We start from the raw sequence: 19,342 nt of genomic DNA on the forward strand, positions 1-19,342 counted from the left end.
CTTGTTCACCTCAACCATAGGTTGGTGGACAACATGGAGAGCTCTCTGTCGCTTAGGAGAGCTGTTTTATACTTTGATAAGGCCTTTTCTCCGTAACTGCATCTAAATATTCTACCCTTCGTCGTTCTCTTTCTGGATTTTCTTCTGCCTTTCTCTATCAGTACAGTGATCCAACACCACATTTCAAATGACTTTCAACCTGGATATTTTAGCTTTCAATGTCCGCATCTCTGATCCGTAATGCGTCACGCTTCATACCATTATCTTAACAATTGTATTACAAGTCTGAGTTCATATTCCTGTGTCAATATTTACTATCAATGAATACCCTGTTAAGTGGTCATATACTATTAACATTATCAAATGTTATTTGATCCAACTATAATTATTTTAGTGTTTCTAATACTAGAATATAAAACAAATATTGCATCTTACTTATCAAATAATGAAAAATAAAACTTAGATATGAAACAACAAATAAGTGTTAGAATATGGGAAGAAATGACAGAGGGGAGTGCAACTATAAAGAGGAGTTCGACAAAGGATGCTGCAACGCGTCAACATTATTTAATATATATCTAGAAGAGATAGTGAAAAAGAGCGTACAAAATGAAAACGATATTTCAGTAGGAGGTAGAATGATTACGTGTATGGCGCGTCTTGCGGAATCTGAAGAGAAAATCAATAAGATGCACGCAAAAAAAAGAAAGGTTACTAGTAAACAAGAAAAAGGTGGACAGTAACCAAGTTAGTTTGTCAATATATAGACAACAGAGTCGTGTGTCCCAGCAGCCAAGCCAAAAAGGTTAACGAGAGAAGGTGATCGTAACCTTGCGTTACAGGTTAACATTGCTAGGTTACAGTGTAATAACTCACAGGGGTACGCTAACCGATCACGTAGTTACCACTATCAATCATAGCCTGTAACCGGTAACCTTGTTAGTATGTTGGAATAACCGACTGCTCGGTTAACGAAACAGGGTGCGACAACTTTCTAACCGTGTATTTTGATTAGTATAACTTATTTAATAAATAACAGTAACAGATATTCATTCAGCCACGAGCACATCAAAAAATACAATACTAAAATAGATAATAACTGCCTAAATTTATTTTCATTTCTAGTATGTACTTTTTTTTTGTCGTCATCCCGTTTAAAAGGTAACGCCCTACCCTTATAAGCCACCAATATCACAAGTATTTAACAACTAACAGTGAGAATTTGTTTGGGTGATACTCTTCCCTATAAGCAAAGACGTAAAAGGATTTTGATATTTGTACCGTAAAGCAACGTAAAACGCATTATGTTTCCTGAACACATTACAAAATTATTGTTACGAGTGTGTGAATTATTTGACGACAATTACACAACTAGTAGTGCTACCATCTAGTGTGGATATTTGTACTAGAAACATGTCGCATAACATTTTATTCATTTAAATCTCAGAATATGCATAAACCTCCGTAAATAAACTTTCCTTCACATTTCTCTATTAATTTATGTAGAATCCATATTTTAATAACTGTTTTCCTATTCCTTTGGATGTACTCATTATTCTTAAAACTTCTCGTTCTTAAAATTACAAATGGCGACCTTGCTGTTTGTACTTCTAGTAATGCAGTGTTACCAGTAAACAAGTTTCAGAGGGTTAAATTTGCCTTGTGTGAAAATCGGTTGATAACAACACAGTGTTTTAAATTAAATTAACCTTCTTGAATTGGTTACCTTCTTCTAACCTATTTTATAGGTTAATAGCAACCAAACACTAAATTGTTTCTACACATTTTCTAGTAACCTTTCTTGATTGATTACCGGCGACCTCGTAAAATTAACCTTTTTTGTCTCAGAAGGATTGTTACAAATTATTAACTGGTTCTAGCAGCTAAATTGTCCATTAACCCCCACTAGGTTACCACTTATTTTTCTCAGTGTGGTAGAAAAGTTGAGGAAGGCTGTCGAGAAAGTGGGCTGAAAATAAATGTTAGAAAGACAAAAGCCATGGAGATTGGAATGAAAGTGTCGGGGTTAAATACAGAAGTAGGAAGGGAGAAAAATGAACAGATGAATAGTTTGCGAAACCTGGGTAATATTATTAGTAATTATGTGAAATGTAAACGTGAAATGAAAGCAAGCATAGGAATGGTGAAAGAAGCCCTCGGGTTAAGGAAATACTATTGTGTGGGACATTAAATAAAGACTTCAGAAAAATAATTATAAAATAATTCGTGCAGAGTATTGTACTGTATGGATCAGAGACATAGACATTACGCAAAAATGATGAAAAACGACTGGAAACTTTCGTAATGTGGGTGTGATGAAGAATCGAGAAAATTAGCTGGGTCGAGCAGAAAACAAATTAGAGGGTGTTAGAAATGGTAGGGGAGAAAATAAAGAATTAGGTAACTATAAAGATTTATATTTAGGTATTGTTAAAAAGAGGGAAAGAAACCCGTTGGGGTATTGGCTAGGAAGGAACTGTATTATGAAGGACGTGGTAGAATATATAGTGGTAAGAAATAGAGGGAGAGGGCGAAGAACATTGCAATTAATTGACAGTATGAAAAACTGAAAAGTTAGAAGTGAATACGAAGAGCTTAGCAGAAGACGGTGAAGCATGGAAACTTCTTGGTTACAGCAAGTGACCTCCAACAAAGGCAGAATACATATGTTGATGCATCATATAGTGTCTCTAGTAAAACGGGAGGGTGGAATGTTTTATTTCTTCCTATTTTTAGTACTTTGAAATAAACTAAAATGAAGTTAATATTTCATTAGAAAGAGTTTAAGTGGCAAAACAGTGCATGAGTACTTTATTTGCAGAAAGTGAGGAAATCCTTTAATAAACAATGGCTGTATTTCAGAACACGAAGTCCTTAAAAGAAGTTTCGGACATCGTTTTGTGTTAAATTGTACAAATTCTATTAATATTATATTGCATTAAGTTCAATGTGCTAAAATATGTTCTTTTGTAGAGAAAAGAATAAGCATTTAGTATGTTTCACATTTATTAAGCTCACAATGTTTCAAAGATATTATTTTTAAAATGATCTGCGGTATTGTTTGGACGATATGTTTGACAACTTCTCAAACGATGTTTAAATAAACGCTATAGAAATAAAAATGCCATGTTTAGATTAAGAATTATAGTTTGTACGTTTGAATATACTTAACTCATAACAACTGTTCATTTATCTTTATAAAGAATAATATTTGAAATGTTTTGTCACAACAATTCAATTTTCTATTGTCGTTTAACATTAACTGGTAACGTCAGCAAGAGGGATTAACCATGAACAAGTGAAACGATATCCTGAACGCGTTATAAAGGAACTTATTTTACTTTATTTTCGTAAGGTTATTTTTTCAAGATGGTGTTTACATATGTTGTTATCATTTCATTACTACAGGTATGTTTAATGTAAAAAAGTATTCTTATGTTTAGTTGATTTCGTATGTAATGATACCTTGGAGTCCAAACCTTGTCCTTTTCTGTACCCACTCGACATCCAAGATATTTTCCTTTTCAAAATAATAGAATCTGTATTAATTTGTTTTCGAGTTCATCTAACAGCAATTTGAAAAATTTTAAGAATATGATTATATCTTTCCTAATTTCGATTTTTCTTGTTACTTATAGAATAAGACAAAACCAACACAAAAAGAGGAAGTTACCACCGAAAATCAAGCTTTGAATGGGAAAAATTATTAAAAAAGTGTATTGGTGGGCTCAAAGTTGCAAATCGTATACATAAAAGCACATGGACAACAGCTGGGCGTTTAGACTCCATGCTGTTCTACTTCCAGTTTGAATTGTTGGCAGTTCAGTGTAATAAATACGCTGGATGAAACTGAAGTTCACATGTTTATGATTTTTGGATACTTTAAACGTTACGGTACTTAACACGGAATAAAGGGTAAATTCAGTTATCTTAAAATCTGGAAATGTATAGAAGGCTTACACAGTTAACAAAATTGTACAAATAATACTAGCAGCAGTACACAAATAACCAGAACAGAGTTTTTGTTTTACAACTCATGAAGGTCCAAAGCAAAACGACGTCTAGTGTTAATTATTGTTTAAAATTTAGTTAGAGTATTCAATGTACCAACTATAAGATGCATAAGAGTGATAACGCTGTAAACCAACCTCTATTATATACGAAGAATGGAAATATGATTTATGTTAGTTTAAGATTACGATAATGTAAGTAAATGTGAATAACTTTGTAGAATGAAAAGTTATTAAATTGATCATCCAGAATTTAAGTAGGTTATTAAACATTTATTAAAATTTATTCTTTTTGCTAACTAAGCATAATATGTATACTTACGCTTAATATGCATATTTCAGTATTAAATATAGGGTGAACAACGAAAACCCGACTTCTTATGAAGTTGAATGACTGGTTTTGTAAAATAAATAATTACTACCTAATAGTAGAAAAATATAAATACGAGTCATTTATGAAAAGATCTGTACTCATCAAATTTACTGAAAATTACAGAACATGCTGCAAATGCTTTCCTTGTACACCAATGCACTTTCTGACACACTGTAGTATGTTGAATACTGTATACAACTCTACTACCTCAATTTTCTGAATTTCCTGACGGATATTGTCCTTCAAATCTCCTACATGTATTTGATTACACTCTACCATTTAAACTACTGCAAAAGTAAGAATCAAAACTATGTAGATCTGAAGCACAGATCGCGATGACCACAGAACTTTACTGACTGTCCTTTCTTCTGTGGATTTCTTATGGATTAGTCAGAGCGGCGCAGAAAAAATGACGGCCTGCCCAATTATGTTTAAAGAAGGCATAGTTGCCTTTCAAGGGTGTCAATTACTGGCGTGCCATATGACCATTTTTGTTTTGAGGGATTCAACATTAGAAACGAACGGTGTTTCTTGCAGCGTCTCATCAACACTCTGACAAATTTCCTTCCAGTTTCAATGCTGATCTTTACAAAGCAAAAGAGTAAGAGAAATAGAGATGAGGACTGCAATTAATTCAGCTTCCCAACAATAAGTAATATCTTCTCCGTTAACCTTATATTCAAACAAGAAGTGGTTCTGATTAACCAATTGCACTTTCAACATTTATCAAAATAAAGAAAGTGGTAATATATAACGACCAGTTTGTTTCTCCAATTGATTTAGGGTATCAACTAAACATATTACTACGAAAACCGGAAGTGGTTAAAATGCACTACTACTTTGGGTTTCAATACTGATTTGCATTAAGGAAAATTTTAAACAGATATCATTATGACTTGTTTGCATTCTATTCGTCTTCCCAAGAATAGGTTCTATTTATTCTATTAAAACCGGAAGTGGTTCAAATTCACGATTTACGGAAATAATCTTTATCACAAAGAAGAAAAGGAGTAGGCGATAGCCAGTAATAACTTTTTGATATGGGTTCAGAGTCAGAGGAAATGTCCTATATTTGATGCTAATCAATTTAATGTAGCCAGTAGTTATAGATCTACAAGTTTGGTTACTTAATTTACATAGTTTGGAAGTCTACCGTAGCTTCCGCAGTGACGTGGGACCTACTTGTTTAATATAAGAACACGTATTTTTAAGATTATAAAACAAAACCCGTGTTGTTTTTATTGTCGTTTTAAGAATCGCTGTTATAATGTCAATGATTTGATATTTTTGCTGTGCAGATGGTATTCAGTATTCGATTATATTTGAGATGAAGTAATTGCATGAATAGTGTAAGCATCCATTCAATTACCAAGTCTGTTATTCCTGCCAATTCCAACATAATTGTACAACCTGACTACCAACAAAACGAAAACTCCACTTTTACACTAATGCAGATAAATAGAATAAAATGTTTTAAAATATGTAGTGGTTTAATAAAAGTTATAATAATACTCTAGACATAATTCGATAGGTTATAACATTCATCTTCAGGGTTTGACACTGGAAAGAGATACACAAGTATTCACGTTCATCAGATCATTGCAGAAGCGTGATGTGAAGAAAACTTAATTTGATCTCGTATGAGCTAATCTAGAATTTCCCGTAGAATTCAATAGGAATATTATGGTGCTCAAGCTTTTGATTCCAGGGGTCAGTACTACCAAATTTGGCGGCCTAACTTAGTCACATTGTCGTTTAAAATGAATGTAAGTATGTATGGAAAAATCCTGATACTCATATTAGACATTAATACGATTCTGAAGGAAAAAAAATTAAGATGGTTAACGAACTCTTTTCTAAATTCAATGACTGCTTACAACCAATGTGTACTAAAATATCATTGGAACATTAATTTCTTTCACAATAGAGATAGTTAATACTTTAAATTTGTGGTTTTAAGAAATTTTAGAATTTAAAAATTGAACAAACCTTACCAAACTACCAAATAAATATTACTCCCAGTGCAATAATGAATAAGATATAAATTTCAAAGTCACGAAGAAATTAATAATTAGTTAAAATCTACTTTGAGTTAGAGAAAATCAGTTAACGCATTCATCTCAGCTTTATAGAGCATTCAAAAACAAACAAACCGAAGGCTGTAATGTGCAAAAGGTGATAGAATGGTAATATTGTTGCGTGTGTAACAAATAGGCGTTCCTATAAGAGCGCCGAATTTCACAACCCGCTTCTAGAGAGACACGTGTGTAAGCCACGTGGCTTATAATGCCAGCAGAAGCATACGCCAATCGTCCAGCGCTGTCAGTCATGTTGTGGGCAATGTAACACTGAAATGGAGCCGTCAAAGAAAGAGCAAAGAGGTGTTGTTCGTTTCCGTTTGGCGAAAGGAGTAGGAGAAACATACATTCATCGAAGGATGCCACAAGTGTACAGTGAACACTGCATGCCCCTTGGAAGGGTCAAGAAATGGCACAAACGCTTCAGGGAAGGACGGCTGTAGATAGCCGATGATGCACGGTCTGAACACCACGCACATTACCGATGACGTTGTCCAGCTGGTTGATTTGCTCGCTACTCACAACTGCAGAGTTACAGTGAAAGACATAGCCGCCGAGGCCAACTTGAGCGTCGGAAAGGTGTTCAATATCATGATGGAAAGAATGAACTGCCGCAAAGTGTTCGCCCAATGGTTGGCCCACAGTCTTCAACCATAGCAGGAAGAATGTCAAATGGCCCACCGTCTACCTCATTTGCAGCACTGTGCCAGGGAAGAGAATGAGTCCCTGGCACGAGTAGTGGCTGGAGATGAGTCTTGGTGATATCACCTCGAACCGGAATCGAAACGTCAAAGTCTGCAGTGGAAGTATCCAGGGTCACCACCACAGGAAAACGACGGAAAGAAAAAAATAAAAGGCCATCCATACAAGTGCAGGAAAGGTTAGGCTGACGTACTTCTTTGACCAAGACGGATCCTTTCTAATAGACTTCCTGAAGCACAGGAGAACAGTGAATGCCCAGCGTTACGTGCATTCATTGATCCACCTTTGCCAAGCGATCAAAACGAAACGACCAGGCAAGCTCACCCGCAGGTTCAGTTTGCTCCATGACAATGTCCGACCTCATATGGCCAACACAATCAGGGCAGCCATGCAGAAATTCAAGTGGGAGATTCTCAATCACCCTACATACAGCCTAGACCTCTCTACCTTCGAGTATGCCATTTTTGGTCCCATTACAAAAGCTAAGGGGCAAATGATTCACCTCGGACGACGATGTCCAGCCGTACGTTTGGAACTGGTTTGCAACGTATCGCAGGTCCAACATTTCTAACATACAGGTAAGAGTTTCTGTTCGTCGGCCTCTTTCTTTTTGAACATAGAATCAGTACTTTATAGAAACTCCAGACTTCCACTATTATAATTTATATTATTAATAATTAATAAAATTACAAAATGTGTCACGATGATGCAGGTGTTCACTACAGTGTGTTGTAAGTCAGGAAAGGTTAATAACCACAGGTTTAAATCATAGATTGGCATGGCTGAAACTCTCAGACTGTGGAGAACAATCTTAGTAATTATTAATTTCAAATGTTTAGAGAATTTAAACTTCTTTCTATTTTTTTTCTAGCTATTTTCTAAAGTAACCGGACGAATCTCATCTGATACAGGTAGGATAACTGTTAAAAATATATTTCCGTAGAAAATATTAAAAATAATATATTAATATTGGGTATATTGTGTAGTATCTTCTTAGCATAAAATATTAAGTTGCGTAACTTTCAGAATAATTTGTGTAAAAATGTTATGAGAAAATTATATTGAAACATTGCATAACTACTTTTTTGCATGTCATTAGTATGTTGTCAACTAAAGGTTATGGCAGGCATGTGATGCAAACTAATGAAACATGAAAACTGCAACAGAGTTTTGTCCATATGATAACATATGATTACTTAAGCTTCATATGTGTTAGTTTCACACGTGTTATCTGTTGATAACACAAAGGGTGTTATCAACAATTCACCTCAGAAAGTGTATTCGGGCAGATAATGTAGCTAAAATTGCTACGTTTCTTAAGGTTCTAGCTAAATTTATAGCTAACATAACATTTAAAATTAAACAAGATGCACATTTCTTAATTTTACTATTTCCATTAAACACATGCTGACCTATATTTCCTGGCATCCTCCAATCCAACATTTTCACTCTTAAAGTTTTACAGTTTCCTTTGCTTGACTTATTTAACTAGGATCATAGACATTCCTTGAGTTATCGTCTTTGTTCCTAACGCTAATGTTAGCTATATATCGTGTTACTGTTGCCCTAGCACAACATAAACCCTTAACTACTCCGATGAAAACGTCACACTTACTAAATAACTCCAATTGTTCCTTTCGTGAATGTTGATTTTGTTGTTCTTCTAATTAAGAAGCTAAATTAATATTCTTACGCTTCTTTGTTTATGACAAAGCTACTAATATATATGAACTCATTGAACGATTAAACGCAAATCTAAAGTGAATATATTAGTAGAATATGTTAAGAGGCTAGATAAAGTTTAACACGAAGACAATAAATGTATTTTCTTCTTCTGCTTTTGGTATTTGCATCTTCGGATAAATGGCGTAAACGCACACTGAAAATAGCTGTCACCTCTTCTTCCAAATCATCACTGCCATGTATTTTATCAAGACAAGATTTGTCACTAGTGATTGAGTAACCAATCTCTTCCAGTTGATTTTCAATTAGTCACTTTCAATTTCTTCCTTTGTTTTCTGTTCCAACTGAGCATTCTCTTTGATATTTGAGTCGTCCAGTTCCAAAACGGCTCTTGTCCATTTATACGAAATTCCAGAAAACCAAGAGGAAGTGTAGGAACGATGCGTTTTTTAGAACTCGAAATATTTGAGGATGTTCAAACTTTTTACATGAACACATTGTAGCATTCCCAGTTCTACAAAACATACAGAACCTACATTTTTCTAAGTTTTCTGGGATTTCCTGTAAATGGACAAGAACCGTTTAGGAAGTGGAAGAATCGTTTAATTTTTGCCTTGGTGTTTTCAAATAAATTGTTACCTCTCATACATACTATAGCGTATATTTGTACAGTGTTATGTATTTTATATAACAACAATAAGCAATGTTTTTCCCATTTGAAACTGAGATAGCCACAAAAGGTAGTACCAATATTTAGTTTCTGTCCCGGCGTTTCAAAATAAATTGTCACATCGCGTACACACCCTAACAGATATTCGTACAGAATTTTATATTTAAAAAAGCTGAAATTTTATTTATGTTTGAAAATGAGCTAGAAGCAGAAACTAATGGCTTTTCTGATGCCAATGGAATCTGTTGTCTTTCTTGAGAGTTGTGTGTGTAAATCACAAAAATTAATTAAACCACATGACATACACCACATGACATTAAACCTACATATATGATTCACCACTTTAAATACAAAGAAATGTAACAATTGTTCCTGTTTATACAATGATAGTTCGCGCTAAACTATAAGAGTAGACACGAAACAAGCATCATATAATGAGCATCTTTACATTTAAAGAAACCACTATAGCAGGGGTCTATGAGGCGTTATCAAAGTAGTTATAAGATAAGTGCACGCTATTAAAAGACTCGTATATAAATTAATTACCGCTGAAATTAACTGTTGGAAGTCGAGACATATTGAATCACGATTTGTTCTTCACCCATGACAATTGCAAAAGAATCTGGTCGAGTTACGAGCATCTTCATAGCTCAATTCGAAGCTGAAAAATTAAGACGTTGGGAAAACTGCTTCTACACATTTGTTTAATATTTTTGAAAGATAGATAAAAACTTGGTGTTTCCTAATCATATGTTAAAATTTACCCCAATGCTTTATGTGAATGTGTATGAATATATATTCACGGCAAATCGAATAATTATGTTTGAAGCCCCTGTCTTCATTAAATAAAATTGTCTCCATGCTATTGTGACATTAAGAGAAGGAATCTTCAACTGATGGTACACAAAATAAATAAGAACAATGTAAAATTGTAAAATGAGAGTAGTTAAGAATGATTAATCCCTCTTTGAATTTTATGATTACAACTAGTGCTCATAACGATATCCAGACTTTCACGACTACTGTAAACTAGTTTTTGGAAACGATGTATATTGGATTAAAATGTCAATTTCTTTCAAAGCGCTTTAAATCAGGACAAGTTTTGTAACTGGCCAGGGTGTATAATACCCGTACCATTTCAAATTGGAGAAATTGCAGCGATAAATAGCAGAGTAAAACAAACGGAAGTGCCACGAAGTACTTGAATGAAATAACAACTGTTGGGAGTTTACTAGGAGTGGATTAATAAGTAATGTACGTTTAAAAAAAACGATTACAACAGAAAGGTTGGTGTGTTCTCGACTACTTTAGCACTCTTAATCTACGTCTCAAAAAGTTGGTGTAAAATACTAGAGTATTCTTATACGTGGATATTTGGATATTTTGCATACCAGTTACATAATGACGGGACAACGATATGTTGTCCCACAGTAATGGAGCTATTAACTTTTAAAGTTCATTTCACCTTTCTGGTACCCTATAGTACCGAAACTATCTACTTTTGAACACAGGTCCATATAAACTTTTATTCTTCTTCTCGATGTGAGAAATTTGTTCCCAAAATATTATGACACATTTTTGCATCAACCAGAATATCCCATTTTTCATTAAGTAACTATAAAGAGGCTATCTTTGCTATCTTTAGGAGAGCTTATTACAGCTACCTCTTACAGCTCTTTCACCTGCTCCTCTAGGTATCTATTTAGTTGACAGAGAAGAGAAATGAGAATCTTTAACCCCACAGAGAGTCCGATAAGAAAATACGTTTAGTTCCATCGCGTTTTACTACATATCTCATTATTATAATCTTCAGCGTGTTGTGTGAGAAGAAATGGCAGTTAGACTGCCACAACTATTTCTTCTATGACTTGTCTGGGGAGACTCTTACATACCAAGGTTAGTGTGGTACTTCACCATATTGTTGCAAGAGAAACCACACATACCCCAGAGGATAAAAATAAGTTGAAAAACAAATCGCTCCATACGTGTACGAATACTTCATCTTTATTCCTAAGTAGAGTAGCATGTAATGAAAACAATAAAACTAGACATACATTTAGATGTGTTAGTTCAGCGACATTGCCACAAAAGATTGAAGCTACTTCAGACATAGATCTACAAGTTATTGTGTCTATATCTGAAAGAATAGACATACATTTAATTCATATGTCTTATTAGGCTAAGGAGAATCATATGTTTTAGGGGAACTTGTTATACGTGGTTTTCAAACACGTCGAAAACATTTTTATGGTGCTAAAACTCTTACTCACAATCACTAATAACGGGCTTAACAATACCATCTTTACACTTAAAACATAATACAGTAATATTCATTATGTTTAATAAGATACAATAATCTAAAACTAATACTGAATTTGAAAGTGAGCTAATGTTTTCACTTGAGTGCACATTTCCTGTAAGAGTTTCAACGTAGAATATTGTAATTAAATACTTAAAAATACTGCATTACGTCCTATTGGACTTTATTATTCTATTTAAATATTGCAGTAATCAAAGTGATCAAGGTATAATTACCCAATTTAGCAGCGTAATTTTGTACTAAACACAAAGTAATACTCAACGCTCTACTCTGTGCTCTTAAGATAGTCTTGTTCTAGTATGTATGTCATTTAAGCATATGACATGTGATTTATTTGGAGAGTTTTATTTGGCAATAAATTGTGTATTGAAAACTCAAATTATTTAGCTAAATACCATTACCAGCATCTTAGAATGACAATCCATGAGTACTTTTGCAATTTTCCTTGAGAAACCACATAGGAGTTATAATTTACGCTAGCATTGGTATGAATACATTTTTGAAACTATATCGTAGTGCTAATTTCAATTTCACGAAACAGCGCGAAAAGTTCATACAAAATGCATGTTAAAATAGGTGGTGAAGAGTGCAGAGAATTCGAAGAATTGTACGAAAATCAAGTGTTGGAATGTCAGATATGGGGAAGGAAAGAATGATTTTAGACGTACTTGAAAATAGGAAGAGAAACTAGTTCGCTGAGAGAGAGGAAACTGCATTATGAGAGATGTGGTAGAGATTATGGCGGCACGAAAAAAGTGATGTGGTTATGAATGGTATCAAAGCAGGAAAAGCATACGTGGAGATAAAGAAAATGGCTGAAGAGCTTGGAGGAAACTTCTGAGTTGCAGTGTAATCTAGCAATAATGACAGAACATCCATGATGATGACATTTACCCTTTATATGTAATGTAGATGTATAACCGTAAACTACATGCTTGCCAGCAAACGTATCAGTAAGGGACGTAAACTAATGCTTTCGCATTTCTATGGTAGCTGATCTTTTCTGTTACACATCTTGCACTGATACCTCATTTTAAAAATTATTTATTTCAGATGATAGTAACAATGCTTTGTTATCATATTTGATGAAACTGAACCAACCAGGTAAGTATTAGATACTTATTATAGTAACAATTTGGAAAATTACAATAGTAAGAAATTCAAGATATACTTGCAAGGTGCAACAAATTCTTTTATGTAAACTCAAATTAGGAAAAATATAGTAAATATTTAATTTACAAACGAAAACAAAAATGAAAGTTATACAAATCAATTGAAGATTAAAAAAAAGTTAATTTAGATTAATCAAGCTTGTTTTTCTTCCGTTTCAAATCTTTGAACGTTATAGATTCATTTATTGTTTATTTCTAAATCTCTAACACTTTGCACCTGTTTTGTCTGTTGGTTGCCTACTAACGAACTTGTCATCACACGATCATTGTTTAAATTTAAATGTGCTTACCGTCTCTTAATGGTAGTATTAAATGTAGTACTTTTATGAAGATAAATGATTAAAAAAAACATAACGTCATATACTATGGTTATGGCTCTTAGTTGATAATTATATTGCGCATGATAATGTACGCTAGGTTTCAAGAAAAGGATTATTGTAACTTCCTTGCAATTATCAATCCTTTCCTAAATAATAAAAAAAACAAGGAACGTTATGTTCCGGTTCATCAACATTCATTTTCAGCGAAACAAATTGAAACCGTATTTTTCAGTGGCAATTAAATTTTCAGAACATACTTCTCGAGAAATATGTGAATATTAATGCTGAAATACAAATGCTGTTATGGATCTTGTCCTATTTGGAATTCGTTAATTAGAATAATGTAGTTTTTAGGTTGTACTTAAATCGTCAGAATAGCTTTAAATCTACAAATTGTTTTTAAATTATCATCATTTTTTTCGTCAGATTGGTAGGCAGCGCATATAGTTCAGTGTCCACTGTTAATTATAATAAATTATTGTTACTCACAGATGGAGACGTTTCTATTGTATCATAACGATCAGGGTACTGATTAAGAATCAGTATACAAATTTTATAAGAGTAAATAGACAAATCACATTATTTTATATGTAAGAGCAATATTTAATAAAGCCTCTTTATCTATCGTTCTTTGCGGCAATCATGTAAGTGAGATATTAACGTACGAAATACACAAAGATATTTTCGTCAATACTATGCAATTGTAGATAGAGGAACCATACACAGAAAATCATGGTGGTATACTTGGTCATCCTCTTTATAAGGCTAATGATCAAATTGTTTGCACATTACTAACTGCTAAAATAAAGCTGAAGAACAGGTTGATCCAACGTATTTTAAGGTATTAGTTATCAACTAACTGATTCACACAATATTTTTGAGATTGCACTGTAAATTGCAATGGCATGCTTACGAAATGAACTAGAATTAGAATTGGATTGCTTGAGGAATGGTTCTCAAACTGGCTAATTACAACATATAACACCTATTAATGCTTGGATATGCTATCGTTTCCCCTGTAGGTCCTGACACTGCTAATGTATGAGGCTTGTGTTTTAACTAGGCGCCATGTGCACGTTGGAAAACACTTTGTGAGTTGTAGTGATTAATGGCAGTTGCTTAGTTAACTGAAAATCCCAATGAATGTAAGTTACAATCAGTGATCAACTATTTCATCGCAAAACAGGTGAAAGTGGCAAATGATAGTAATCGGTAAGGTCAGGTCTTCGGTAAGAGTGCCGTGCCTGACACAGGATGCGTAAGTTGGGGCGACTATTTAATATTTGTCGCGAAAACGTTCATGATGAACAACGACAAAGGCGCCCCTATCCTCACACTCCGGTACCACACAATCGCACATTGATTCATTGGATTGTAGAGGATGGGCCACCCTCCGTACAGTCTGAATTATAAAACTAATGATTGTAAGCTATTCCTTTTCTTGAAGACATTCCTTGCTGGGAAACAATTTACAACTCCTATGAAATGAAAAAGAAAATAAAGGGCTGATTCTTTCAGCTGAAGGCAGATTTTTTAAACACGGATCTACAAAAATCTATCAACAGCTGCGACAAATATCCCAAAAACTATTAAAACTGCGTTGCGAAGAAGTTGAGTATACATATCAACAGGATCAAAGATAATGAAATTTATTTTTAGCAGGTGTTTAAATCATTTGAAGCCCTCACATAATTAAAAAAAATGTCTCGTATCAACGCTTAAACCAACAACTGATAACTTCCAATTTCTTTAATAATTTGTGTAGTACATTTGTTACTACTTGCATATTTTATATATTTTTCCATACGAAGAATCAGAGAACATCACTTGTTCTCGTTGCTAGGTGTATAGCTACTCGTTATTTTATTCCAATAGTATACTTTAAATATAGTAATTAATTATAACAGTACAGCAGGTATTATATTTACCTATAAGCCATTGAGTTGAAATGTGTAAAAAGAAGGCATCAATCGATCACACTTGGCCTAATAAAAGCCATTTTCTTCTATCTTTTAAGTTTTACTTTCAATTAGAGAAGATTGTGAGAAGTAAAAGATAATAAAGAATAGTGAAAGAGGAAGACTTAACTTCTACGTTCAGAACCGGGATTTGACCTACCTAGGTAGTGATAGATACTTCTTTAGGTCATCATTCTAAAGCTATGATGGCATAACTATTTATGTAAAAATAATATTACTCAACTCCCTAGGTAGCTCTTGAACTGTGGAGTTTCTATCAAAATTAACAGATGAACGAATACAGAAACTTTAATGACTGTAAGAAACATCAATGATCTTTAAAGAGGTTTTAACACCTTATGGGTTTCGCATAATAACTGTCAATTTATAACGCCTCACACCACTTGGATACATCATACGAAGTCCGGTCAATATAGGGAGTTCTTTCAGCACTCTCATCAACAGTAATCGATATTTTATCAATTTTGAAATCTAAGGTAGGATGAAAATTAGGAAGTGCAGTTTTCTAACAAGGCCGCGATTGTACTGCTTAAAACTAACAGCCTCCAAGCATCGAATAGATCGCTTTTCTAGATCCTGACTTATGAATACAAAGGCCTAATTAGTTCTCATGTGTTTTGAAATTTAAGACATTTCTAAAGTGTGCCACTTTTGGTATGCTTAGGAAATATAAATTAAGCTATAACAAGAGTCCTCAACGCAGTATTACAGTTCATGACCTATGATGAGAATAAAACAATTCATTATAGTATTACCTTGCTTCATTCTACTATATTGTAATATTATATTTCATTTGGTTGTCGCTAATACTTAAAGTACATTACTATGGTGACTTATGGTGAAACAAATTTAAATTGCTTCTTTTTTGATCCAATAGATGTAGCTGACAATTATTATCCTGGTCTAAATTTTCCACAAGGAAATGGAGGTATTTATTATAATTTTATTTCTTTTTTATAGCGTAACATTAAACAAGTTTCTGGATTATTATGTAATAATCTAGCATTTCTATTTCTGATATATTAGCAAGTAGAGCTTGATATTATAAGCATGGTTTCCACTCACCATTTTCCATGTTTATCCAACATCGTGAAGCAATTACATTTCAATTGACAGACTGTATTATTTTGTATGAACACTCAAAATACGAGGACAAATCGGGAAACAAGTTTCCTCGATTTTCGTCCTGAGATATTGGGCAAGGAAGACATCGGTTTAATAAATAAGCTATACGTATGTCATGATAAATTACCGTAAAATAGTGCATATTTTGTTATCACAGCATTAGCAGAAAATTCGTATGAGTAGTCCAATCTGAGACCCAAAATTATTAAAAGGGATTAAAATCATGTTCAGCGATATTGTTATCCATTGACGAGATTAAAATGTTTTATTTACAGAAAACGACATGACTTTCTGACATCTTGCAGTCTCCTTTCGAACGGCAACGCAAAACCACCTTGCTTATCCGATGCAGTTTGCCAAACTCGCAGTATGACAGTTCCAGCAAATTACGGCATTGAATAAGGCTCTCTACAGAAGCTTTTTTGGAAAACGGATAACGAAAAAACAGCCGGGATGTTGGTTTTCCGTATGCAAGACACACATTACTTTTCTAGAGCGCTTTCTAGAGTTAACAAAACGGCATGGTAAATTAAGCTTTGTGTTGGTTTTCTGAGGAAAAATGTATATACACATTTCTTTAGTTTTGAATAACATATTTATGGATAAAAACTCTTCTATAGTCGTCAGAGAAAACAGAAAATATGAAGTATTGAGAAAATCGTACTAAGTTGTAAAAACATCTTTAAAATGTCCAGTGCTACATTATTTCGTTTAGTAATTTCGTAGCTAAACGAAAAGGTTATGCTACTGGGAAAATAACAATGAATAATGTAAATCATATCAGAAGAAAACGTAAAAAAAATGAGAAATATGTACGATCTGACAACTTTATTGCGAAGAAATATAATCTACATAGTTCGGATTATCTAAATAGTAAGAACATGTTTAATAAATTCAAACTTTTTATTAGAAACATTTCTATTAATGATGGTAACTAAATATATTCTAAAGCTGAAACATTTTACGGATAACTTTGCCGAAGATCCTTAACTATGGTGACCCCTTAAAAAATATGTTTGTGAAGAAATTGGTAAGCTCTCGAGAATTTATGATTTGTGAAACGTGTACATTACGTAAATTAAACATATGCTTGTCTTCTAAACAAAATGGTGAACGGATCGTAAACATATGGTAATTAGGATGCTCGTAGGGATAAAATTTTAATTAAAATAATTAAATAAAATAATGGTACAATATGGATCAAAAAACTTCTTTGTCTTCAAAAAGTACAAAGTCAATGTCTATGAAATATATCAAAACTATAAGATAGGAAATACAATATCTTTAGAGGTAACTTTTGTTCGGTTACAAAGCCCTAGGACTTCACTAGCAGCACCCAAAGAAACAAGAAACAAAGTATTTAGAGAACGTATCAAACAAATTTCTCAAACTTTACCATCCTAAAAGGTAGGGTGTTGCCATTGAGTTATACCTGCTTCATTTTAACGATTATCAGGTAATTAGAATACAGGCAGTAACTTCCTAATTGTTCATTTTCTTTAAGATGTCTTGATTTTAACGGGTTTAAATGTTAGTAAATCCGTAAAACCAGCATTTTAATTTAAATATTAATTATGGTTTGAAACTTGTCTGAATATATTCAAAACATAAACACAAGCAAATACTAGATGATTTAATTTTTCGAAGTTTACTTTTCAAGAAATTTCTGGGTGAATAATTTTGACTGTAAGTTAAGATGCAAACAATCAATGACAGAAAAAGCTTGTTTAGTGTTGTTCATTGTTGACGTTTAATTTCTTTTGAGTACAGGGACTATATGAACCATTTATCTATACTTTAAAGCAATATTTTCCGCTTAACAATGATGTGCACAATGATCTCTCAAGGGAAATCGATTCTATGAATAAGTGCACCAAAGGCGCATGCCCAGTCAAGAGTCAATGAACAAAGCTGACTCAGAGAGATGTACCTTTTATATGAGGAGCAGGGAAACATGAAATATCTTAAGTTTAATCGGAACTCCGTTTAATCTAGATTCTCTTATTATTGTAGATGCAGCTGGAAGGAACATCTTCCGAGGATTAAATTTTAATCAAGGAAATGGTGGTAATATAGATTTCTCTATAATATTTTCTTTGCACCGTCGTTTTACTAAATTTACTCTTTTCGTAAGAATTTTAAGTTATTGTAGACAATCTCTAAGAATTTGCACTAGACAATATACAGTCAGCACAAATAATACTCACTTATCGCAAATTTAAAAATAATTATAATGGTATATGGACATTTGTTTTGTGTTGCTTTCTCCCGTATTTTATTCCGGGCAAATAGGAATGGCAATTGTATTAGTTAGGAAAGTTGCTCATGTATTGTTTACATACGCGTATTGTACCCAACAAGTCAGATACATAGACACTAGATAAAATCAACGAAAGGCGATTGGGAAATTCTAAATTAGATGTGGAGAAAGGAGAGAAAATAAGCTTCAAATATCAAAATCAAATTAAATTAAATATAACATCAAAGCTGTAAATGGTAAAACAAGAGAATGATGTTGAAAACAATTAGAAAGGAGAAGAAGTGCTTGCGACATTGGTATGAATTTTATTCTCAGGCAGTGGCTGAAAATCCGATGGATAGAAAAAAAACATTAACTTCTGACACTACAATTAATGTATTGGAACAAAGAATATTCAGTTGGTTATTTAGGAAGGCCAAGGTGTATAAAATACATAAATGCTAGACAAATGGTCTCGAATTAATATTAGTATGACTATTATATGGATTTTTCGAAATTTGCTAACACGGATGTTGAACTCTTTTGGAAATGAAACTCAATAATTGAGTGAGAACCTGTGTAAATGTGAACCTTATAATTTTAACAGTTCAAGACAAGTGACGCAATATTAGAGCCCGCAAGGGCAGGAACACAGATGTTCAAATAGTGTG

The 19,342-nt window shown here is 33.4% G+C and overlaps 1 protein-coding gene across 9 annotated transcripts in view; it reads left to right on the forward strand.

Annotated features, from left to right (window-relative positions):
• The first annotated feature begins 3,239 nt into the window (after nt 1-3,239).
• LOC145683704 (uncharacterized) overlaps nt 3,240-19,342 on the forward strand; it is a 109,124-nt gene continuing 93,021 nt past the window's right edge. For 5 of the 9 annotated variants that reach the window (XM_081755133.1, XM_081755135.1, XM_081755141.1 and 2 more), the window contains exons 1-5: nt 3,241-3,408; nt 8,035-8,074; nt 12,890-12,940; nt 16,185-16,235; nt 18,446-18,499. In XM_081755133.1, the coding sequence (XP_081611259.1) occupies nt 3,370-3,408; nt 8,035-8,074; nt 12,890-12,940; nt 16,185-16,235; nt 18,446-18,499 (235 nt within the window). In that variant the 5' untranslated portion in view covers nt 3,241-3,369. Of the gene's footprint in view, nt 3,409-8,034; nt 8,075-12,889; nt 12,941-16,184; nt 16,236-18,445; nt 18,500-19,342 lie in introns of all 9 variants that reach the window. The other 4 variants (XM_081755137.1, XM_081755140.1, XM_081755134.1 and 1 more) reach the window with 3 other exon arrangements.

Source organism: Thermobia domestica, chromosome 4, assembly GCF_964235325.1.
Source record: "Thermobia domestica chromosome 4, izTheDome1.hap1.1, whole genome shotgun sequence".
NCBI lineage: Eukaryota > Metazoa > Arthropoda > Insecta > Zygentoma > Lepismatidae > Thermobia > Thermobia domestica.